At 50.3% G+C, this 24,195-nt stretch overlaps 1 protein-coding gene across 1 annotated transcript; it reads left to right on the forward strand.

Moving 5' to 3' along the window:
- Positions 1-780: 780 nt before the first annotated feature.
- LONRF3 (LON peptidase N-terminal domain and ring finger 3) lies at positions 781-23,481 on the forward strand. The gene is made up of 13 exons (XM_031945255.1): positions 781-1,879; positions 5,799-5,917; positions 7,447-7,569; positions 9,920-10,084; positions 11,831-15,080; positions 15,571-15,664; positions 16,842-16,956; positions 17,513-17,631; positions 18,876-19,037; positions 19,695-19,796; positions 19,883-20,045; positions 20,883-21,032; positions 21,949-23,481. Exons 1-13 carry the CDS (start codon positions 1,117-1,119, stop codon positions 22,957-22,959), a joined length of 6,336 nt encoding a protein of 2,111 aa, XP_031801115.1. The 5' UTR covers positions 781-1,116; the 3' UTR covers positions 22,960-23,481.
- Positions 23,482-24,195: the final 714 nt, after the last annotated feature.

Below are 24,195 nucleotides of genomic sequence, written 5' to 3' on the forward strand. Positions count from 1 at the left end.
GGAATTCTAAGCTCTGGACTGTCTGCTCCCCAATTCCCTATCGGCTCCCCCCCCTCCCCCACTTAGAGGGTCCCCCGGCCCCGGGCCTACGAGGCTTCCAGACTCCTCGAGGGCCCTTTTCAAATCCGGTCCGTTTCCCCACACAAGGGCGACCTGGGACCCCCTCCTCTCCTTCCCGTCTCCCTCCTCCCGAAGCAGACATCGCAATGAAACATTGGGCGTGTGCGCGGGGGGCCAGGTCGACGCCGTTGGGTAGATTACTGTCTGCAAACCGCCGCCCCCCGATCGCCCACCCGCCAGGGACGTGGCCGGGGAGCGATCGCGCGGCCGCGTTGGCACTGGAGATGGGCGAGGGAGCTGCGCGTGCAAAAAGGTCGGGGGGGGGGGGCATCCGCAGCCTGCTGCGGGCCCGGGATGGCGATGGCTGCAAAGGCAGCCACGGTGAGGTTTGGCTTTTGCCAAAGACCTGCCGGTGAGGAGGGTGTAAACAACAACATCCAAAAGGCACAGGCGCACAGCACACCCGGGCGAGAGCGCGCGCGCACAGACACCTACATACACATCATCCTAAAATGCATCTAGCCAGCGGAGCCATCCGCATATACTACGCCACACGGACTCACGCCACACATCCCCCCCCCCTCCCCCCCTCAACGCACAAACGCACTCACATTGCCACCGAAAAAAAAAAAAAAGAAAAAAAGAAAAAGCGGAGCCTAAAGCAGAGGCGAGCTCACAACTGTTACAAAACCCTGTCGTCAGGTTTTGTAACAGTTCTGTCGTCTCCAGCCAATGAGAGGCCGCTCGATTGTCACGTGGCTAGGGTTTATATAAGACGGAGCCCAGAGCCGCCAGTCGGTAGGAGCCGCGGGGAGCGCGGGTAGTAAGTGGTTCTCTGCGGAGAGCTGGAAAACCCTGTTCGTCATCCTCAGTAGCTGGAGCCGCCGGAGACGCCGCCGCCTTAACAGCATCGACACCCGTTCGTCTCGATCGCGGCTGCCGCTTCGGCCCTTCGGGCGATCGCCGCGGCCGCGGCCGCCGAGGCCGATCGGGTCTCGGCCCTTTCGGGCCAGCTCTCCCGACCGCTGTTTGAGCGGCGCCTCCGGCTCATCCAGCATGAGCTCCGACAATCCCCGCGAGGGCCCGCCGCCCCGCCAGGCGGCCGGCCGAGACGAAGAGCCTCCGGCGGTGCCGTCCACATCGGGCACCCAGAGGCGTCCCGCCCCGCGGGAGGCGACCCTGCCCAGGCAGCCCGTGGTTCTTAGCCCCGAGAGCCTGAGGCTCCTGGAGCAGGCGGACGCCCTGGCGGTCAGCAGGCGCTTCCACGAAGCCTTCGATCTGTACCAGGCTCTGTACCAAGATCGCCAGCTGAACCCCGACCATCTCGACTGTCTGGTGCGCAGCATCGCCGAGAGCATCCGCACCCGAGACGATCTCCGAGAGGGAATCCGAGAGATCCCCGTCACTCCCGCGATGCTCAACGGCGGCGACGAGGAGTCCGGAGAGAGGATCCAGGTCGAGCTGCCCCAGCTGATCTGGGACGGCTTCCGATGCCGGAGATGCCAAGGTTTCCTGTGCGAGCCGGTGTCCCTGAGCTGCGGACACACCTTCTGCAAAGGGTGCCTGGAGAACGAGCGCCGCTGCTTCCAGTGCAACAGACCTCTTAGGCCCGGCTTCTACTGCTGCAGCGAGGTGGACGGCCAGGAGGTGCTGCCGCCCCTTCCCAATCTGCGGGTCAACGTGCTGCTGAATAACTTGCTGGCCAAGTGGTTCCCGAACTCGACCAGGGGATCGCGCCTCCGCCACCAGGGCGGCCGCCTGTTCCGGCGGGGCAGGCTGAAGCAGGCTTTGGACAAATACACCCGAGCTCTCGACTTGTGTAAGGAACGGGGGCCCGGGGGGGGGAGGGGGGGGCGGGTCTGTCCGAGCGGGGAGGGGGGGAGGGGAAACGGGAGCGACCCCTAGGCGCGTCTTTCCCTAGCCCTTCCTTTCTCGCTCGTTCTGGGGGCCAACTTCTCCCCGAGGAGGGTCTGACATCGTGATCCCATCCCCAAGCCCCGATCCCCTGGGGATCCCGCGGGGAGGGCGGCGATCGTGGGCCTCAGGTGCTCACGGAGGGCAGTGTGTGGCGCTGGCTGGGCGGCGGGTGGGTGTGCGTTCACGTGCGTCAGTCTGGCTACCTCAGGGTCAGGGCCTGAGATTTTTCTGCCTCATTCTCTATATGGTTAGGGTCCCGAGGGGGGGTGGGGCGCAGAGCTCCGTGAGGATTGGTAACTTTTGGGGGTCTGAATGCCCATCCACGCGCGAGTTGCGAGTGGGAACAGGCCAGGAGAGCCTCGCGTTGCATAAGCCCTTTTTGAGCTCGGCCACTCGGGCCAGGCCCGGCTGTCGGCCCCTCCTCTCGATTGGGCCGGATTGTATAACGGGTGAGGTAACTGAAGTGGGCCGGGGTTTCGGAAAGCATCCCCGGGATGGAGGAAAGACAGGTGGGAGTGGGAGCTGATCACCCAACTGGTTTCCGAGTCAGGATTACTGTTTACGATCACACGATTCCCCCAGGCTGAAAGAATTGCTTTGCCTCACCCCCACCCCCACCCCGGACCCCCTTGCCAGGCCCGATTGATTGATTCTCCCTTGCCGTCGATCGCCAGGGTCTGCTGGCCTCCCTGTTGCTCAAACCCACGGCAGCCAGTTTGTGGTAGTAGCTTCGGAGTTGTGTGTTTGCTTGCAGGAGGGGGGGTCAAGATGGGCTCCCGAGGTGAGCCTTTGAAACCCCCCCTCCTTGGTCGTTTTGGAGGGTGCTTTGCTTTCTGCCTGCCGCTGCCTCGTTTCTCCCTCTTTCCTCATCCCCCCTCCCCATCTTTCCTGTACTGCGTTGCAGGGGTGGTGATGGCGGCCTGGCCCAGGGCTTGAGTGTGGCAATTTTGGGGCGAGGAATAAGCTGAAAAGCATCTCCAGTGATTGGCAGTGGGCAAAAAACACCCCCCCCCTCAATGGTTGTGTCGTCTGGAATACGGGAACTCAAGGGACTATGGGGTTGATACCAATAAATGAAAATGGGAAAGATTGGAACTGCTACTTGTTGACTGCCATCATAGGCCCGCAACAGGTATAAGCAGGGGGATGGCATCCAATTTACAAAGCCAGATTATGAGATCTAGGGAAAATGTCGATGGGAGGGCAAGGAAAAATCTCGATGGGAGCGCAAGGAAAAATGGGGATGGGAGGGCAAGGAAAAACGGGGATGGGAGGGAAAGGAGCAGGGACCAGCACTGCTGGAGAAAAGACAAAATTGGAGGGGGGAGCCCTTCCTCCCTCCTCAGAACATCCCCCATGCAGAGGACTTTCTGTGCCAGTCTCGCCTGTTGTACCCAAGGGAGATTGCTGATTAAGGTACAGGGAAACTCCCTTTGGACCCATTGTCCACATTCTTTGATTCACTCCAGCAAAAAAAAAAAAAAAAAAAAAAATCAAAAATCTTCGTCCATCTTTAGTTGATGCTTTATTAGCAAATTATACAGAGCTCTAAAAAAGGTCTGGAAATTCGGAGGATTTTAAATCCTTGGGGTAGACTTTGAAAAAAACAACCCCGACACTGGCAAGACAAAGATGTGGACAAAATCCCACACTGGCCCTTGAGTTCCCTTTTCGCTCTAGCTCTGTGATCATATGAACCCCCAGCTGCTGCCACATCCAGAAATGCCCTCCCCATCTTCCAGGAAAATCAGAGCAGGGCTATCAGACCTTGTGAAAAAAGGACCCTCGGGAAGAGAAAATATCTTCATCCCATCCCCATTTTCATTTACCCAGTTTAGGAATAGCTAATCCTAGCCCCCCACCTATGTGGCTGCGGGCAAGACCCTTTCTCTGGGTCCCATTTTCCTCATCTGCTATAGGTTGGGTTGGTTGCGCACTAAGAGCAATGAGATGATCTATGAGTAAAGCACTATGGAAATGTTTGCTATTAGTTATTAATAACGGGCAGAAATTGCACAGAGACAGATTTTGGTTCAGTCATAGCAAAAATTCATTAAGCACCTACGTGGTCGTCATCGGGCTAAGTGCTGTGGATACAAAGAATGACAAAAGCCAGTCCCAGCTCTTGAGAGCCTCACAATTAAGGGGCTAGAACATGCAAAACACTATGTACCAACAGGCAAATTGGAGCTCATCAACAGAGGGAAGGTACTAGAATTAAGGGGGGGATCAGGAAACATTTCCTGCAGAAGATGGGGATTTTAGCTAAGGCTTAAAGGAGCCACGAGGAGGCAGAGGTGGAGCATCTTGTGTGAGGAACAGTAAAGCCTTTAGCGCCACTGGGTTTGCAGAGTGGGGAGGGGGAGGGAATGTAATGTTCCAGAACACTGGTGGGAGGCAGGTTATGAAGGACTTTGAACACTGGAGAATCTGAGATTTTATATTTGATCCTCGAGTTGATTCCTAGAATTGATTGAAGGCGAGGTCAGACCTGCATTTTTAAGGGATGTCATTTTGGAATGGAAAATTACAAGAGAGATTGAGTTCCCCAATCATTAGGGGGTCTTTAAATCAAAGGCAGATGCCCTCTTATGGGGTGTTGGCGAGCCCCGCTTGACTTTAGAGAGCTTCCACCTCTGAGATTTTATAATCTCCAAAGGCCCTGGCAACTCCCGAGTTTCAGCACTTTGGGTAGTTCCTAGTCAGTCATTGGAGAGCTGTGTGGCAGTAGATGAGAGTCTGGGTCTGGAATCAGGAAAACCCGAGTTCAAATCCATCTCAGACTCGGGCTACCTGTGCGACTCAGGGCGAATCACTTTGCTCTGCCTCAGTTTCCCCATTTTGTAAAATACAAAGGAAACGCCCAGTAACCATATCTTTGTCCAGAAAATCTGATTTCTCAACAGCAACACAATGAGAGCCATTCTGATCTCATGTTGCTTGCTTCATTTCTCTATTTCCCCCCCCCCCGCCCCCAGCACTTCTATTTTTCCTGCCTCGTTGGGGAGATTAGTGGAGTTCTAAATGAATTTCCCCTTTGCCCACTAATGTCTATGGAGATGCTGCTGGTCACCTGCCTCTTTTTAACTGGACAAGTGCTTGACATTATTTGTCCAGTAGTGGGGGATGGCTCTATGTTAAATCATTCACATACTCTTAATGTTTTAATAAAAGCAGCTAACATTTACATAGTGCTTTTAAGGTTTGCCAAGTGCTTTACAAATATTATCTCTCCTCATTCTCAAATATCTCATTGCAGCACTTGCCCAGCCTCTGGTTAAGATACATTTATTAAGAGGTGTGCAGTCTTTAGCCAGGAAACATTTTGTCTGTGTGATGCTAACTGGATTGTAAAAGGATTCGATTTTCACACCTGGCTCTCCCCTTTCCCCTCACTTTGGGGGGTCTGGACAGTTAAATGCAATCGGATAGCCAGATTTATTTCTTAGCTTATTTTCTGCTGGTAAAATTTCAAATGCAGATGGGTTAAAGTAAATGGAGGAAAGCCATTTTTCATGGCTGAAAATAGGGTTACCAAAATTAAAACCTAAAAAATAACCCCCCCCAAAATATCCCAGCCAAAAAAAAAAAAATGACTTACTATGTATATAAGTGGTGATCAGCTTCAGGGATTATCTCCCAGATAACCAGATCAAGTCTGAACCAGTTGGCAACTAGTTCTGGGAGTGGGACTCAGACCTCCAACTCGTCTAGAGAGCTAGCCCTGAGTGTCTCTCCTTTATTAAGCCCCTGACAAAACTGGGGCCCTGTGCTGATGGTAATTGATGAGATTGTATGCTGTTGTGTGTTTCAATCAACAGCTCCAAATGACTTCTTGCTCTTTAACAAGCGATCTCAGGTCTATTTTGTCTTGAAACTTCCTGAACCTGCATTGCATGATGCTGAAATGGTCTGCAGACTCCAGCCATATTGGCTGAAGGTGCGTGTTCTCGTCGGGAGATGGGTTTGTTCCAGGTGGAAACAAGTAGGGAAGATTCCTTTTTCATGCGGCGCCCCCCCCCACCCTTGTCCTTTATCAGCTCTTACAAGTGTTTGTTGGGGGGAGGGTGTTAAGAAAATGTTTGAAGGGCGGTCCAAAAGGGGGAGATAGGGCACCGGGGTGTCAAAGAAAGCAATAAATAATTTGTCCCTGTTCTGAAAGAGTCTATCTCCTGCCAGTTGTCCCTTTGTCCTTTAGCAACTCAAAGATGGTTACCACAGGCAGAAGGTCCCCAAGCACTAATTTTGGGACTTCCTTCTTCTCTGATAAAATATCATTGCAAGATGATCAGTATAGGACACCTCCCTTCCTAGGTACTTCCTATTCACATTTTTAAAACAAAGACTCGATTTAATCTAAACAATCAATAATGGTGAACTTTCAGACACCATTACAGAACAAGCTGGGAGAGCCTTTTGGGAAGGGTAAAAAGGGGCTTCTGGTGCCTTTTCCCTAGCAGGGAAAGCAATTGCTTTTAGAGCAGCTCTTTGGAGATGGAAAATTTTCCAGAATTTAAACTGACCAGTTTTTTCCCCTCTTAAACTTGAATATTTTAAATGTAAATTTCTATGTTAAATTCAATGCAGCTTCTCTGCTAGAAGGCTCTGAAATACAAGAAGCCCCACTTTCTGTATTTGGAGCCTGAAGCCCCTCTTTTCTCAGTAACTTTCAATGCCCTAATATAAATCCAGTATCTAAATTGTGCCCAGGACGCAGAGTGGCTGTGTTTACTCCCCCCACCTCAATTTCAGCTCTCAGCTGCCTATGAAGAAAAGCAGCAGAAAAAAATGCTGACTTTCGTTGGGAGGAGTCCCCTCCACCCTTTTTCCAGGTCTCCACATAAATCTGTCAAGAAAAAGACTGAGATGGGGGCACCTAGGTAGCAGAGTGCATGCAGCACTGGCCACAGAGTCAGGAGGCTCTGAGTTCAAATGTGACCCTGTCACATTTGTCATTTAAGCCTGATTGCCTCAAAAAATAAAATACAATAAAGAAAAGAAAAAAAAACTGAAATCGTTCTCTATGTAACAAGTGCTTGGCATCAAAAGCCCCATTTGCCCCTAAATCTCTTTCCCACTGGCTTGTCATCATGCCCCAAATTGCACTGGCACATCGTCTCTAGAAGGTCTGTTAAAATTCACAATATGTTATCTGGGACAAGTAACACTTATTAACAGAGAGCATGGGCCAAAGGCTCACGGGATATATGTCAAGTCCCTGCCTGTTGAAACGGCCGGTTCCTTTTCCCTCTTTTGCCCTTAGTTTCCTCATCTGTAAAATAAGGTTGTTAAATTAAATGTCAGAACCTGCAAGGGCCGTTTTAGAATTCTTAACCTTCTAAGCCACTCCTATTTCTGTGTAATAAAATAATTTCTGGAATAAGATCCAAGGTTCCCAAATCTGAACTCTTGCTCAAGGTAGATTTTTGCTGAAGTGGGGCTTGAATAAGGGGGCCTGTCTCTTTGTAGGGTCACTTTTGCAAAGCCCAAGTCTTAGCCTTCCTGGGGAGAACAGAAGAAGCCCTCAGGGAGTTCCTGTACTGTGTGGCTTTGGATGAGGGGCACAGGATGGCCAGGTGTGAAGCTGCCAAGGTGAGTCAAGCCAGCTCTCTTAAATAACTCTGGTGGACTGACTTCCCTCAGGAAGTGAGGGGCTGGCCTATTGCCCTCTTGTCTGAGAGGGACCTAAAGAGGAAAGACAGAGGAAAGAAAGAGAGAGAAAAAAAAAAAAAAACAAAGGCTAGATGAGAATCGAGACAGATAGCCAGCCAGCAACAGATCTCTTTGGGCCGAATGGACTTGCCATCCTTTCCGAGACCTCTCTGCTGGGGCCTCTGGGAAAGGACCACCACCTACTCCTTACTTCCTGACTGAAGCCCTTCTCTTCAGCATTTCCAAGATATCAGATGCCATGATTTGGTGGACATCTGTAGAGTCCTCTGGGGGAAGGGTGAGTTTAGGGCTTTTAACCTTAAAGGTTTTTCTTTTTAAATTAGTGGCTATTGAGGTCTGCTCCAAGGCCTCCTGGCTTCCCAAGGAGAGAAAGCAATTATCGAGCCTGCCTACCTGCTGTTTCTAGACTGCTGTTTCCAGTGATGAGAAGACATATTGCCTTATCCCACAGACTAGCACACAGGAAAGGGAGGGAAGGAAAGAGGGAGGGAGGGAACCCAAGGAGGGGTTGGGGTCAGTCTGAAGAGAGATCAGAAGTTGACCCAAAGAATAAGGATCCTTGTTGGATTTTTGGTCCATGTGTATAAGTCAAAGAGCATCTACCTGGTGCCAGGCTTGAGTGGGAAATTCATATCTTGGTTCTAGCACATGCCCTCTTCCCAAAGGCTGGATCTCCCCTTTGATTAGGGAATGAGTTTTGTTTTACCTTCCTTCTCACCCTTCTTTCTGGGGTCCTCTACCCACACTGGGACTTCCCCCCTCCTTTTTTCCTCCCAACCCCTTTCATAACCACCCTGAACTTGAAGCTTCTGTCCCTTCCAAGGGCCTCTGAGCCGGCACGCAGTGGAAAGAGGGCTGGGTGGAGCTGACAATATGTTTGTCAGATTTGGAAAATGTATGTACAAAGACTCAAGTAAATGAAGGAAAAGGAGTTAAAACGCAGATGTTTCTGTGGCTGGCTGCAATTTCCTTCCACAGAATGGATAATGGAAAGAATGCCGATTTGGAGTCCGACTACCTGAGTTAGAAACTGCGCTCTCCCTTTGATTTGGGGCAGGTCCCGTCCCCTCCCCTCCCCACCCCGTAAGCCTCAGTTTCCTTCTCTGTACACCGAAGGGATTGGATTAGATGGCTTCTAAAGTCTCTCATAGGGAGTGATCGGTGTGATCACCATGTTTGGGGGGGTTACCTCTTTTATTGACTCAGAGTCTCTTCTTTTGAAAGCTGAGACTGGAATGGAATTGGCTTTGCTTTTGCCTTGTGAACTGGTCTTTTCTACTGGGAGATCAACCCGCCTTTGGATTAGACCTTGTATTTCTCAAACTAACCAATAGTTCTCTTGCTTATACTCAAGTGGAGTTGATGGTCCCATTGTCTATACTTTTTCCTCCCTTTACCTCCACTCCCCTTTTCTTTTTCTCTTTAGAAAGGAAGCTCTTTGGGCTTTCTAACATGGTTGCATTGGAAGGTCATGGCCTTTTCTCCCAGTTCTCACTTTGGAATTGCACGGCCCAGTTGGGCCATTCAGGAAACAGAGTCCCTGAGCTTCTGTCATTCTCTTCACTCTTGGGCTCTGGTTACTGGCCAACCACTGAGTGGGTTTCTGCCTGTAGCTTGCGTTTCTGCCAATTCTGGGCCTTGGGAATCCAGGCACCTTTCATGCCTCTAAGACTAAAAAGGGTTGAAATTGAACATAATGTAAAAAGCAGGAGAGAACATGGACTCTGACCCCAACTGCTCAATCTGGCTAGGGAAGCTGAAACACAGACATGACACCGTTCTGAAGGGAGGAAATCAGGGTCTGGGTCATTGGTAGAGGAGGTGAGGGCTTCCTGGAGGAGGGAGCCATCAATCAGACTAAATCAAGTTTCCACAGGAAAAGTGAACAGAGGACGCCCTCCCTATGACTTTAGGCCACCCAGTGTTAGCAATGGCCCACATTCCCTGCTAGGACTTTCCCAGGCTTCCTGTGTCTGCTTCTTTACTCCCTCCTTCTTCACCAAATAAATGGATCTGAAACATATTTGTGTGCAGCCTTGCCTTGCCACAGTAACTATCAGGAACTGTGTAGACAACTCTCCCCCTCCCCAATAGCAGGCAGTGATTTGGATCAGTTCCACGATGGCCAGTGTTGGGACAGTTCTCAATTGGAAAAGTCCCTTTTGCCCACCTTCTTTTTTTATGAAAGAGAGTAGTTTCTCTTTCTTCTCGGCCTTCAGAGCCTTAAAGGAACTGCCTAAGTAGTGAGATATTCTGCTTTCTGTCTCAGCTCCTGTTTAGCTTGTTCTCGCACATCCCTGGGAATACCCAGGAGCGCTTAGCAAGCTGCCTACTACTGGAGACCTGCAGCTCTGTACCAGGAAGCAGTGCCATGGCTTCCCAGGCCTGTGGAGCTAGCTGCAGCAGTGACCCTCAGCTGCCAGGATTGGTCCAGGTAAGGCATTCAGGTGTTCCTGGCTGCTTCTTTGGGCATATTTGGGGCAGGAGACAGTTCAAAGGGAGGGAGCGATAGCCCCTTTCTCCCGCTGAGACCAAGTCTTCCATGGAGCTCTCGGTGTCAAACAAACTGGGGGTCACGATCCCATATGGGACCGTAATTGAATGTGGAATTCACAAATGTACGATTTATCATCAATAAGTGTTTGATTTGTCTACAGCTTTTATATGCTCGAATAAAAGGGTCACAGAACAATTTCTTGGGCAAAAAGGGGTTGCGAGTGGGAAAAGTTTGAAGAAACCCTAATGGAAAAGATCCGGGGAGAGATTCATTAGATAGAAAAGCAGGGTCAGCCATCGGGTAAAACTTAAAACGGCTCTCCCCTACACCCAAGGCTGGAAATATGGCCTCTGATGGAGGAGTGATGGCTTGGCCAATCCATCTTCCCACCAAAGCCTCTCCCTTGTAACAAGCTGAGAAACCAGTTGTCCTGAAGCCGTACCTGGCATATTGTAGTCTATAAGTGAAAGTAAAGAAAGAGAGAGCAGAAAGAGGATTTACCCTTAAGGAATGGGTGGGTGCTGGGCCACGGCAGGGACGGCCTCTGATAATAATGTTTCTCTGGGGAGAGGTAGAGGTGGTTTCTCAGAGACTCGGGACTTGGCATCAGGATGGGGCAGGGTTTCCTGGCAGCCCATTTAGATAGCTTCTGAGAATCTGGCATTGGGAATCAGTGGGAAGGCCCGGATAAAGTTCCAGGAGCTCGTAAAGCATGTTTTACCAGTGTGCCAAATACTTGAAAATCTTGGGAAAGGATGGGGCTCTCATTCTAAGAACTTAAATCCTTATTTCATTATGTCCGGAAATCTGAAAATCACAGACGATGGGAGGGGAGAATATGGCTCCTTTCTGGAGAGAGGGACTTGGGTCCCCTCAAATCTTGCTCCCGCTAGTTCACTTATTCCCGAACCTGCATCCTGAGCAGAGAAGTCTGGCAAACTTTGACCTGTGGATTAAGATTAGAGAGGGATTTCCCTCAGGTCAATTGCCCCAAATTGGCATTGGACTGATTCCCCAGAGAAAGAAAAGTTCTTCCTGCTTTCAATAGTCCCTGTGCAGCTAGCCAAGCTTTTGAGAAACTGGTTATCTAACCAGCTGACCTATTGGCCCAGTAACCTGCTTCTTAGGAATGCCATTCACAGGCTGCCCAGTGAATTCCTGGCCTGTCACAGTGTGGGAGTGGAGACCTTGGGCAGATTGGGTTAAAAGTCTGGTTGCTGTCTCAATTTTCAAGCATTCAGACTAGAATTTTTTAAAATAAAAACGAAATAGATTTTTTTCTCCTAAATCATTTTGGACTCTTAAAAAAACAAACAAACAAACAACAACTTCTAAAACGAATTAAACTTTTCCCAATTCAGCCCAATTTAGACTGTTTAATCCAGTAGTAGCAAAATTTTCTCTTGTAGCCCTTCTCAAGAGCTTGCCTATATATATTAACTGACGTTTACATAGCTCTTTACAAATATACATTTGTCTTATTTGAATCCCATGAAGAAGGTGCTTACAAGTATGATCTCTGTTATAAAAGTATAAAAAAAATTCAGGTGACCTTGGAGTGGGACCACTCTATTCTCCTCCTCCTCCATTCCCTCTCGCCTCCACCCCAGCCATTGCTGGAAATCAGAGGAGGACTGAGATTACGAGTAGTTACTCATTTTGCCCAATCTCCCTGTCTCACAGGAGATAGAGAAAATCCCTCTTGCTGTGGAGAGGCCAAACCCTCCTGGTTGCGTTGTCCTGGCTTGTATGGGAGCAAGGAGAGAAAGGGAGTCCCAGGATGGAGAGAGACAGATTCCAGTAGACGGACCTATGGAAGCGAACCAGGCTGCAGTGGTCCAGGCCCAAGAGGAGGAGGAAGCACAGGCTTCAGGAATGTTCCAGGCCCAGGAGGAGGAAGAAGCACAGGCTTCGGGAATGTTCCAGGCCCAGGAGGAGGAAGCACAGGCTTCGGGAATGTTCCAGGCCCAGGAGGAGGAGGAAGCACAGGCTTCGGGAATGTTCCAGGCCCAGGAGGAGGAGGAAGCACAGGCTTCGGGAATGTTCCAGGCCCAGGAGGAGGAGGAAGCACAGGCTTTGGGAATGTTCCAGGCCCAGGAGGAGGAAGCACAGGCTTCGGGAATGTTCCAGGCCCAGGAGGAGAAGGAAGCACAGGCTTCGGGAATGTTCCAGGCCCAAGAGGAGGAGGAAGCACAGGCTTCGGGAATGTTCCAGGCCCAAGAGGAGGAGGAAGCACAGGCTTCAGGAATGTTCCAGGCCCAGGAGGAGGAGGAAGCACAGGCTTCGGGAATGTTCCAGGCCCAGGAGGAGGAAGCACAGGCTTCGGGAATGTTCCAGGCCCAGGAGGAGAGACAGGTTGCAGAAGTGTTCCAGGTTCAGGATGAGGAGACACAGTCTTCAGATATGTTCCAGGTTCAGGAAGCCGAGAGACAGGCTCTGGAAGCCCTGTCCAGGGAGACCAGACAGGCTGCAATATACCAGCTCCGGGAGGCAGAGTTACAGATTTTGATGTGCCAGACTGAGGGGAGAGATAATCTGATGCTCCAGCCAGAGGAGGAAGAGGAGGAGATCCAGGCTGTGCTGGTCCGGGCAGGGGAGGAGATAAGAGCCGTGATGGTCCCAGAAGAGGAGGAAGAGGAGATTCGAGCCGTGGTGGTCCAGGGAGAGGAGGAGGACATAAGAGCCGTGGTGGTCCAGGGAGGAGAAGAGGTGGGAGACGCAGGGGAGGAGGAGGAGATACAGGCTGTCGTAGTCCCACCCGTGGAGGAGATGCAGAACATGCTGGTCCAGATCAAGGAGGAAGAAGTACAGGTCCCTGTGTACCAGCCCAAGGTGGGGAATGTAATGGTTCAGCCTAAGGAGGAAGAGATCGAGATTCCTGTATTCCAGCCCAAGGAAGAGGAGGTCGACCTTCTGGATTTCCATATTAAAGAGGAGCCGATAGATCTTGCAGATTTTGATCTTAAAGAGGAGCCGCTAGAGATTCCCCACTTTGACTTCAAGCAGGAACAGGAAGAGCTAGACTTCTCCGATTTCCAGCTCAAAGAGGAGGTGGATGATATTGACTTTCCTGATTTCCAGTTCAAGGAGGAAGTGGAGGAGCTAGACTTTTCCGATTTCCAGTTCAAGGAGGAAGTGGAGGAGCTAGACTTTCCCGAGTTCCACCTCAAGGAGGAAGATGATGATATAGAGTTTCCCGAGTTCCACCTCAAGGAAGAGGACGACTTCAGCTTTCCTGACTTCCAGCCCAAGGAAGAAGATGATGATTTAGGCTTTCCAGACTTTCAGCCTAAAGAAGAGCCGCTAGACATTCCAGACTTCGAGATTAAGGAAGAGCCTCTAGACCTCCCAGACCTTCCAGATTTCCACATTAAGGAGGAGGAAGAAGATGATGAGATCCCGATTCTGGCCCCGCCGGATATGGAAACCTTGGCTCTGATGGCCCAGTCTGATGAAGAGGAAACATTGGCTCTGATGGCCCAGGCTTTAGAGGGGAAGAGGCAGACTTCCATGTGCCAGCCCGAAGACCCGGAGGCTTTCATGTTCCAGCCCAATGAGGGCCAGGCTTTCATGTCCCGGGCCCAAGACATACAGGCTTTCGTGTTCCAGCCCAGCGAGGGCCAGGCTTTCATGTCCCAGACTCAAGATTTGCAGGCCTTCTTGTCGGAGCCTGAAGAGAGACCAGTTTCCGTGTCCTATTCTGAAGAAACCCCGGCTTCCTTGCCCCAGGCCAATGAGGGCCAGGCTTTTATGCCCCACTTTGAGGAGGGCCAGGCTTTTGTGTCCCAGTCCGGCCAAGCCCAGGCTTTTATGCCCCACTTCGAAGAGGGCCAGGCTTTTGTGTCCCAGTCCGACCAAGGCCAGGCTTTTATGCCCCACTTTGAGGAGGGCCAGGCTTTTGTGTCCCAGTCTGGCCAAGCCCAGGCTTTTATGCCCCACTTCGAGGAGGGCCAGGCTTTCGTGTCCCAGTCCAGCCAAGCCCAGGCTTTTATGCCCCACTTCGAAGAGGGCCAGGCTTTCGTGTCCCAGTCCGGCCAAGGCCAGGCTTTTATGCCCAACTTCGAGGAGGGCCAAGCTTTCGTGTCCCAGTCTGGCCAGGGCCAGACCTTTATGCCCAACTTTGATGACGACCAGGATTTCATGCCCAGCTTTGATGACGACCAGGCTTTTATGCCCCACTTTGAAGAAGGCCAGGCTTTCATGTTCCAGCCTGAATTGACACAGGCTTTCCTGTTCCAGCATGAAGGGGCAAGGGTTTCCATGGCCCAGTGCGAACAGGCACAGGCTTCCATGGCCCACTTCGAAGAGGCTTTTATGTTCCAGGATGACGAGGAAGAGGCCTCCACATCCCAGGCCGGGGGAACACAGGCTTCGACATCCCAGGCCACAGAGAATCAAACTTATTCAGGCAAAGGCAAGCAGCCCAAAAAGAAGCAGGCTTCAGGATCCCAGCCTGGGAAGAAACAGGCTTCCACAACCCTGGCCGGAAAGAGACAGGGCCACGTAGCCCAGCTCAAGGAGGACAAGAAACAGATGCAAATGGACCAGTCCAGGAAGAGAAAGGCTCCAGGACTCTTGCTGAAGGATAGAAAGAAACAGCTTTCACTGACCCAGAGCAAGAGAAAGAAGGTGAGCCCAGCAACCCAGAACAAGGGGAAAAGACAGGTTTCCTCAGTAACCCAAAGCAGGACACTAGGCCATGTGGCCCAAAACAAGAAGAGAGTAAAGGCGTTCATGCAAGTCAGTAAGAAACTGGTTCTGAACGCCCAGGCCAAGAGGAATCGGGCCAGAATGGAGCTGATCAGGAAACAGATCCAAGGGTTGCCAATCAAGGGCAAGAACAAAGAGTCCAAGAAACGCCAGCTGGCGAAAGACAAAAGCGTTTCCTTACAGTCCTTGGACATCGAAGTCCCGTGCAAGGTTCCCAAGAAAGGTAATAGTCCCTCCTGATGAGATTCCATGGGGCCCCCAGAATCATTAAGTCTGTAAAATGGATGAAAGATGGCCTGAGCTTCATTTTGTACCTGAGGCTCAAGCCAAGGAAATGGAGAATCCTAGATACAGTCCTGAGAGAAGCCACTTAAGGCTTCTTTTTACAGAGGAGATAGCCCAGAAAGGTAAAAGCATTTCCAGGAAAGCGCACTTTAGTGGCGAGAGGGGCCTTTCCCCCAACCTGGGCTTCCCTTGTCTGCCTCAGACGGTGCCATCTGATATACATGTCACATTCCTCCCTGCTCCATAGAAGCGTGGCCATTCCTCTTTACCTGGGGTGGGGCTCCAAGGGAGGGCCTTCCCAAAGGCTAAGGGTAGGAACACTGGGCAAGATATCAGCTCTCTGATGTTTTAAAAAAACATCAAACCAGGCCCTCTTGGGCCAGGGATAGTAGTTCGCTCCCGATTTGATTGACCGTTTCACATTTCAGATTCGGGTGGCTCTTCCCGGGCTAGGAATTATTCCCGTAAGGTTCCCTTCCAATCTTTCGATCCATCTGACTTGGATTGCCCACTCTGCATGAGGTAGGTATGCGACGCAGTCGATCCCCGCTCCTTGATGGGCCACTTTCCGATGTCTTATGGCATTATCAGTCCAGATGCTTAGCTATATTACAAGGCAGCAGACTAGGGGTCCAAGGTTTATCTGAATAGCCTCAGACACGTGCGGGCCATGCGATCCTGGCCAAGTCACATTACTTTTCAGTTGCTCAGACCACTCTAGAAACGAAAGTTTCAGTTGGCATCGCTTTGCACGATGGGAACAGCTAGCTTCCGGGGCCACTTCCAATCACAGACTAAATGGTTCCAACTAGCAGCTCTTTGCCTTTCTCAATCCGAATCCTAGCTTGTCTAGTAGAATCGACCTTAGGGTTTTTGGCATGATATGGTCTCAGGGTGAAGGGAGCGGAAGGAGGAGTTCTCCTCAACTCCACAAAAAGCCCCCAGCCTCCAGCCGACCTAGTCCCGGCCCTGGTAAGCTGGGCAAGACTTCATTCTGAATGTGCCCAAGCACTTCGGCTGTGTAAAGAATAGCATGGAATGAGGGAAAGGGCCTTTTCCTATAAGTTGGTGATTAGAGCACTGTGGGACCAAAAAGGATCAGGCTTCCTGGGTGGGTTAGTTCCAGGCCCTGTTGGCCCTGCCTAGAATGTACCAGGGAAGCTGAGGAGTTAGGGCTGCAGGTGCAGCTACCAGCCACTGGAGGGTGCTTAACAGTCAGTTGCCTCTCCAGGTCACTGGATTGGGTTGTTCCATCCTGGCCTGTGTTTCTGCCCTCCTTGGCACACCATTTGTAGTAGCAATGGTTCCCGAGTGGCAGGGGTCTCCCCACTCAGAACTGAGGTGATTATCCTTCCCTAAGTGATAGAGGGCAGGGCAAGCACGGTGGGTACTGTTGAGATACTGTGAGTGGGGTTGAATGTCGAGGCTAAACGTTGGGATGGCGAAACACCCATTTCTGGGGTTACCGAGGGCAGGGCCGATCCCAAAGGAGCTCTGGCACTAGCCAGCTTCTGCCGGGTAGATTGGGAGAGTTCTGATCTCAGATATGTCGGAAACCCTAACAAAGTGCTTCCAGGGAAGTCTAGCTTAGAATAAAAGCCTCGCTAGGGTTCCAGACCCCCTCGTTTGCCAGAGCTACCACAAAAAGCTTAAAACAGAGTCCACTTCTGAGTCCGGGTTTTTTATGGCTTGATTGCAGGCTGTTCTATGAGCCTGTCACCACTCCCTGTGGACATACCTTCTGCATGAAGTGTCTTGAGAAAAGCTTGGATCGCAGCCCCATATGCCCCCTGTGCAAAGAAGACCTCGAAGAGGTAATTCAAGAAAAATTGATTAAGCATTAAGTGTGGAAGTGAGAGCAAGGCCTTTAGACCCTTTTCATGCGAGCCAAATCTGACTGGCCAGAACCAGTCTGGTCGGAAATGGGAGACCCCCATGACTTTTCAGGAAAGTTATCCAAGAGCTAGCTCCAATCTGGTCTCTAGGCCTTTCACAAGCCTAGTTCTCCCTATTTTAGGCTGTGCTCATACTAATTTGACAGAGCTCAGCAGAATTCTCAATCACCTCTTCCAGCCTGGGCTCTCAGCCTTGGTTTCCCCAACTGTCAGATGGTGATTAAAAAAAACAGAATAATACCTAACTCCCAGGTTCACTGAGCTATTGGTCAAAAGGACCAGTCCATGGGTGCTATAGAAATGTTTCATCGCCTTCCCCTTCCCCTCTCGAGACACTGAACAAACTGCCTTAGAAAGGAAGTTAGCGAAGCCTTCTGTGAGAGGACAGCCTTAAGAGAGGGCCTGTCTGATCACTGGCCTTCCTGGCGACTGGGCAGTCCTAAATAACAGTTGTTTTGTTTTTTCCTTCTTGAAGCAATGTATAAGGAGATGCAACAAAAATTTACTGATGGAGGCACTGATTGCCAAATATATGCCTGAAGACCTCGATGAGCGCCGAAGGATCTTTGAGGAGGAAATGGCAGAGCTCTCTAAGTATGTAGACCTGTGTATGTCATTCTGTGTCTCAGCATGTGAGGGGAAACACTGAAATGTAAGTCAAGAAGGAAAGTATCCTTAAGGTGCTCAAACACCGCGAGGCACCTACCCTCATCGGACCAGATGATCTCTTTAGGCCCCTCCAGAACCAACAAAAATGTGATAAAAAAGACTTGTCTAACTTGTGATTATTGGTACTGAGTTTCTGCCGCCTTATTATCTGTGTAATCTTGTATAAGTCTTTTCCCCCTTCTATGGGATTTCATTTCCTTGGGTGCATAATGAGATGATTGGCTAGATGGCTTTTTCTAACTCTAGGTCTTGGATCTCATCATCCTTCTGGCTCAGAAAGTTTTCCTGATTCACTGGGTCAGTGGTGGAACAGTATGTGCTTGGGACGCAAAATGTCACAAGTGGAACTCAAGCGATATCCCCAGCTCATTCTATTGGGAAGGGTAATAAAATGTCTTTGAGTTCTAAGAATTTGTCCAGTCCTGTTCCTAGGGCCATCTGCTTCTGGGCATTCACTGCTCGGGCTACGGTTCGCGAAAGGCTGGACTTCTGATACCTTTTGATTGGATAAAGAATAAAAGTAACTACATTGTCAATTCGAGTTATTTTTTTTTTTTGCATCTGAGTCCATTTCTAGGCACACTGGCCCTCTCATGCCCTGTTCTCATGGCTATAGGGAACTTGCGGCTTCCTGATGCTAGTTGGTTGGCCGTATCCCCTGGAAATGAGCTTTCTTCAGCTGGTGTGGTAACACCGGGGGATTCGACTTGGAGATGACTCCTTTTGGAATTTGACTAAGCCCTCAGAAACTCAGCATTATTGAAAAGAGATGTCTTCCCCCCGAGTCCTCACTATGGGGGTGGGGGTCGGGGTGGGGGGCGAGTCCGAGTCTGGGGCCAGGGCTCGGTAGTTCACCTGACTTCCTTCCCCCCATTTGCTTTGGTGTTTCTCCGGAGGGAGATCCGACAGGTGGGAGGCTGGGGGAGCGGGGCACGGGCAGGGCTGGGGCGATGGTGTCCGATGAGGCCTCCTGGGGGAACCGGGGGCCCTCTTGGCTCCTCCTGGACAGAAGCTACCGAGCATCCGACGGCCCTTGTTTATTAGCAAAGCGGCAGAATCGGAAGCAGGGCAAGACGTTCGTCCACAGTGTTAACAGCGCTCAGGACGGCCTGTCTCTGGTGGGGACGTGGGAGAAACTCTGCTGTCAAAATTATATTTCCCTTCTGCAGCAGCCTGAATAAGAATGTGCCTATATTTGTGTGCACCATGGCCTATCCCACTGTGCCATGCCCCCTCCACATTTTCGAGCCCTGCTACCGCCTTATGATTCGAAGATGCATGGAGACTGGCAGCAACCATTTCGGCATGTGCATTGGTGATGCCTACAGAGGGTGAGTGTGTGATAGAGCGCCAGAAGGACAGCCCGGCGAAAAGGGACCGATTCGTCTGGGGTGTTGGGTGTGGGAGTAAAGGAGAATCTCAGACGACACGGACAGACCGTCAAAGCTGGAGGGGCCTACCGAACATGTCGAGCTCAAGCCCCACATGTCGTGGATGGGCAGCCTTAAGCCCAGAGAGACGTGAGCCTTTTTTTCTGAACTCAGGCAACAGTAGAATGTGAACTTGCCTCGAGGAAGGCGTTGTGTCTAACCTTCCCCTAATGCTACAGCAATACGGCCCGCGAATCCCTGGCCGTTAGTACTCCTTTCGACCACGTACCACTTTGCTGAGCAGCACGGAGTTCAGAAGGCACACTGGGGAAGAGAAGGAAAGTTGGATCACGGTGGTGGCGGGGAATAGGAAGAAGAATGGGGGAGGTGTGTTTTACTATGAGAAAATGTACTTTAGGCAGTGGCAGCCAGGTGCCTTAACTTGTTCAAGGCCACAGAGCAGCTGAGCCAAGATTGGAACCTGGAACTTCTGACTGTAAAATCAGTTCTCTTCTTTCCTGTTGCAGCAGATATCCTTTTCGTTTCTCTTACTCTTCTCCTTTTCTGTTTTCCGATACTTTCTGGCTTATCTCTCTCTTTTTGTTTTTTATCCTTAAGCTTCCACTGGCATCAGACCAGTGAACTGTGGTCCAAGGGGCCATTCCCGACAAGAGGCTCTTGGCTTACCTGGTGGGGACTCCCGAGGACTCGGTCTTTGGGGTTAGCCATATTATATTTTAGAATCATTTAGAATCAAATCCATTGACAAGAACGATTGTTTTACTTACTCCTACCCCAATATCTAGGTTTGCAGACTATGGTTGCTTGCTGGAGATAAGAAATGTTGAGTTCTTTCCTGATGGTCGCTCTGTGGTGGACAGCATTGGTAAGAGGAGGTTTAAGGTGCTCCGGCGGAGCCAGAGGGATGGCTACAACACAGCTGACATCGAATATGTTGAGGATTATAAGGTGGGTCTGGTCCGGGGGCTGAGAATCGGGAAGCCGGCAGATTACAGGAACTTGGAATGCCAACAAGCTTCATGAGCATTTTGCTGGGGTTTCACTTCAGGCCGCTGGTGTGGTACCTGAAGAGAAGCCAGAAAGCTAGGGCAGAGCGTTGGCCCCATTCCCTCAGCTCAGTACCTGAGCGGCCAAAGGCACTGGGAAGTTCATTTCCTTTAATTTGACTTGGGAGACAGAGCCTCTCCAAATCCGGATCTTCCCGTGAACGCAGCATCCCATAGAAAAAGCGGGCCCAGTAATGGCAAGCGCAGTCAGTCAGTGTGGTTTTTTACTTTGCCTGTGGTGGAAAGAATAGGTGACTGGCCTAGCAGCCGTTTCTCTTCGTGCATGTACCAGCCCTTCAGATAGCTGGGAAATGAATGAGATCTCGCTTTGGAATGCCAAGTTAGAATGGTAGCCCCTCGCATGCGCTTCCTGACTCTGACCGATTCATTCTAAGAGTTCCGAGATGGGTCAAAGGGGGTAGGAGTCCGGTCCCCTTTTTAATATCTCCGACGAGGCAGATGTTTTGCCGGAAAAACTAGTTTAAACAGCTGCCGGCCTCTCCCCTCCCCCAAGCATGTAATTGCTTACATCTGGACATGTAAGTTGAGACACATGTACAGACAGAAGCAGGGTTCCCAAAACTCTCTCCAAATGGGCCCTCATCTAGCTAGAGGATTCAGCTATGCTTGCAAGAGCAGACTCAGACAGGTCTCGCTAAAGATTTTGCTAGGGGAACCAGGTACCCGTGGGGCGGCCGGCGGCCCCCTGCTCATATGGCTTCTCTTTGGCTGCTTACAGGTCGAAGGGGAAGAGTATGAACGTTTGCTAAGGCTGCACAGCTCCGTATACGATCAGTCACTTGCCTGGTTCTATTCACTCAAACAAGCGCTCCGGAACCGCATCCTGAGCCACTTTGGGCCCATGCCACCAAAAGATGTGGATCCACAGGTATAACCGAAGGAGGGCCCTGGGGGTCAGTGACCGCATGAGGATGATGGATAGCAGACAAAGGGACAGGTAGAAGTTAATTGCTTATGCTTTTGCTGCTTCAAGGCCATGCAACTAGGACTGTAAATCAAAGTTGGGAGGGTCAGCTTAGACTGTCCTTTTAGCCTCTGGGGTTCTCATACCCACCAAAACAGAGTCAAGGCTGATGCCCACTATCTGAATCAGAGACAGTTTTCCTGCGATGAGAACTTCATGATCATGGTTTCCACCATCAGGTTCTATGTCCCAAGGTCCCATTCAGCTCTGTACTAAGGGCCCCTGTCCCTTTCAGTGTTCTGAAACATTCGCCTCCTGGCCCTAATGTATGCTTAGGTGATCTTGTGTATTATCTCTTCCCAGAGAGGGAAGGAAGGGGTGCCCCTTCTCCCCTTGTTCGGGATTGGGGCTCCCTACCTAATGCAGAAGCATCTCTCTGGGGAGAGAAATCTCCCAGTGACCCTGTTGGCTCAGCCTGAGCCGCTAAGCTGTCCTGCAGTTCCTCTGAGCTGTATTCTAAGAGAACCACACAGTGATTCAGAAGGACTTGGTGACTCTCTTTGTAGAAGTTGTCACTGTTGCTTCGGCAATACCAGCCCAGAGTTACCAGCCCAGTCCTGGTGGGAATGGCCAAGAGATACAAACACTTATTCAGAGTAATAAGAAGTAGTAAGAAGAATTGGGAACATTAGTGGCAGCGGTAGGTGGGTATAGAGATCTATAGAGGAAATAGGCCAAGAGGAAAAATGTCTGTGAGCAGCCTAGGGACAGGACAGAGAAGTTGAAGCTGAAGAGCCAAACCAAGAAACCAAGAGAGATCCTTAGGAAACCTACCATTTCTTCTGAAAGTAACCAGTCCTCCTTTGTCTTTCTACTCTAGGGCAATCCCAATGGCCCCTCCTGGTGCTGGTGGGTCTTGGCAGTCCTTCCACTTGAAAGTAGAGCTCAGCTTCCTTTCCTGTCCACAAAGTCCCTGAGGCGCCGCTTGAATGGCATTCGGTGTGTCCTGTCGTTCTTGTCCTACAGCCAAAACTCGAACCAAAGCCAGGTCCCTATGCAAAGTGTGCTACAAAATGAAATTCGAAACCAAGACCGAATGGAACGTAGAAGCCAAAGACTAATAATGCGAGGTCCAAGCCAAGGATCAGTGATAGATCTAAGCCAAGACCCAATGGAAGGTACAAGCCAAGGAACACTGCGAGGTACAAGCCAAGACCCAATGGAAGGTACAAGCCAAGGAACATTGCGAAGTCTAAGCCAAGCATCAGTGATAGATCTAACCCAAGACCCAATGGAAGGTACAAGCCAAGGAACACTGCGAGATCTAAGCCGAGGATCAGTGATAGATCTAAGCCAAGACCCAATGGAAGGTACAAGCCAAGGAACACTGCGAAGTCTAAGCCGAGGATCAGTGATAGATCTAAGCCAAGACCCAATGGAAGGTACAAGCCAAGGACCGATGCGAGGTCCATTCCTATACCCGATGCAAAGTCCAATCCCATACTCGATGCAAAGTCCAATCCCATACTCGATGCAAAGTTCAATCCTATACCCGATGGAATTGAGTTCAATCCAAGGACTAATGCAAGATCCAAGCCAAGGCCCAATGGCCAACGACCCAATGGAAGGTCCAAGCTACGACCCGATGGAAGGTCCAAGCTACGACCCGATGGAAGGTCCAAGCTACGACCCGATGGAAGGTCCAAGCTACGACCCGATGGAAGGTCCAAGCTACGACCCGATGGAAGGTCCAAGCTACGACCCGATGGAAGGTCCAAGCTACGACCCGATGGAAGGTCCAAGCTACGACCCGATGGAAGGTCCAAGCTACGACCCGATGGAAGGTCCAAGCTACGACCCGATGGAAGGTCCAAGCCAAGAACCAATGTAAGGCCAAAACCAGGGCCAGTAAAATCCAAGAGATGAAGAGAAAGGAAGGGGCTCTGCTTTTCCTTCCAAGGTGGGGGGTGGGGGGGAGGGAAGGGGACTTCTTGTCACTGTCTTTAATCACAATACTGTCTTAATGGGTGATCATTATTAACCTCAGGGGGAGTGTTCAGCAGGATGTCCTAAATAACACCTGCTTAGGGGTTTACTCCATTTGGAAAACCCTCATTTCTGTCTCTCCCCCCTCCATCTTCTCTCTTCTCTCTTTCTATCTGCAATTGTTGACATGCTGCATTGCTAAATGAATGGCCTAGGTGTTGTTCTAGAGCACAGTGATATTGTTTGCCTTCAAAAGTTCAGAAAATAACATTTACATTTCAAAAAGAATGTTTGGTCTTACTGTGAAACAATTGATGTTGATGAATTTATTTTGTTGACGCTTGTTTAGTCTTATTCTAAATGCTTCTGGTTGGATTCAGCTAATGTTCACTACTTCATTCTGGTTGAATAATTTATTTTCTCACTATCCTGTCCCGTGTGGTGTTTTGTTAACATTGCGTCAGAAATTTCCCTTTGGGTTTGTTAGAGATATATGTCCCGTACTGTTCCCCTAGATTCCCATCCCAGGGCTAGGTCTGCCTAGCTCATGTTCCATTCCCCTTGGCTTCCACTTCCTCACTCAGTTGGGTCACCCCACCCAGTTGGATCCTCTAGTCCAATGGCTCAGGATTATTTTTCCATTCTACCCCCCAAGTGCTTAACAGTTTCCCCTTTGCAGCCTTTGGGTCTGTGGGTTTTCGGGAAGAAACAAGATCTACAGACACATGGTTTGGCTCAGCTTACAGTAGGAGGGACAAAAGGGGGCAGTGAACCAAGCTATCTGTCCTGGTTCATCACAAACCTGGGCAGCCCTTCATGGAGGAGCTCTGGAGGCAGTGACTGGGATACCCTTTATTGCAGCCTGTTCTGTAATCAGAAAAGAGAAACATACTAAGTCTTTTGTAAATGCAGCAAGCCTTTGGCCTTTAAAACAAATCTATTTTATCAGGAAGTCTTGGGATCAGCCACAAGGGAGGATGATAATTCAAGGAAGGAGGGTGGTCAAGCTCAGTCAATGCCCATGCCATTCTCCAATCAGCTCTGTGCAGGAGTGGTCCAGGGCCAAGAGAAAAAGAATTAATTGGTTTTAAAAAGAACAATTCATTTGGGCCCGATAGGAAAAAATACATATCATTTGATA

This window comes from Sarcophilus harrisii, chromosome X, assembly GCF_902635505.1.
Source record: "Sarcophilus harrisii chromosome X, mSarHar1.11, whole genome shotgun sequence".
In the NCBI taxonomy this organism is placed as follows: Eukaryota; Metazoa; Chordata; class Mammalia; order Dasyuromorphia; family Dasyuridae; genus Sarcophilus; species Sarcophilus harrisii.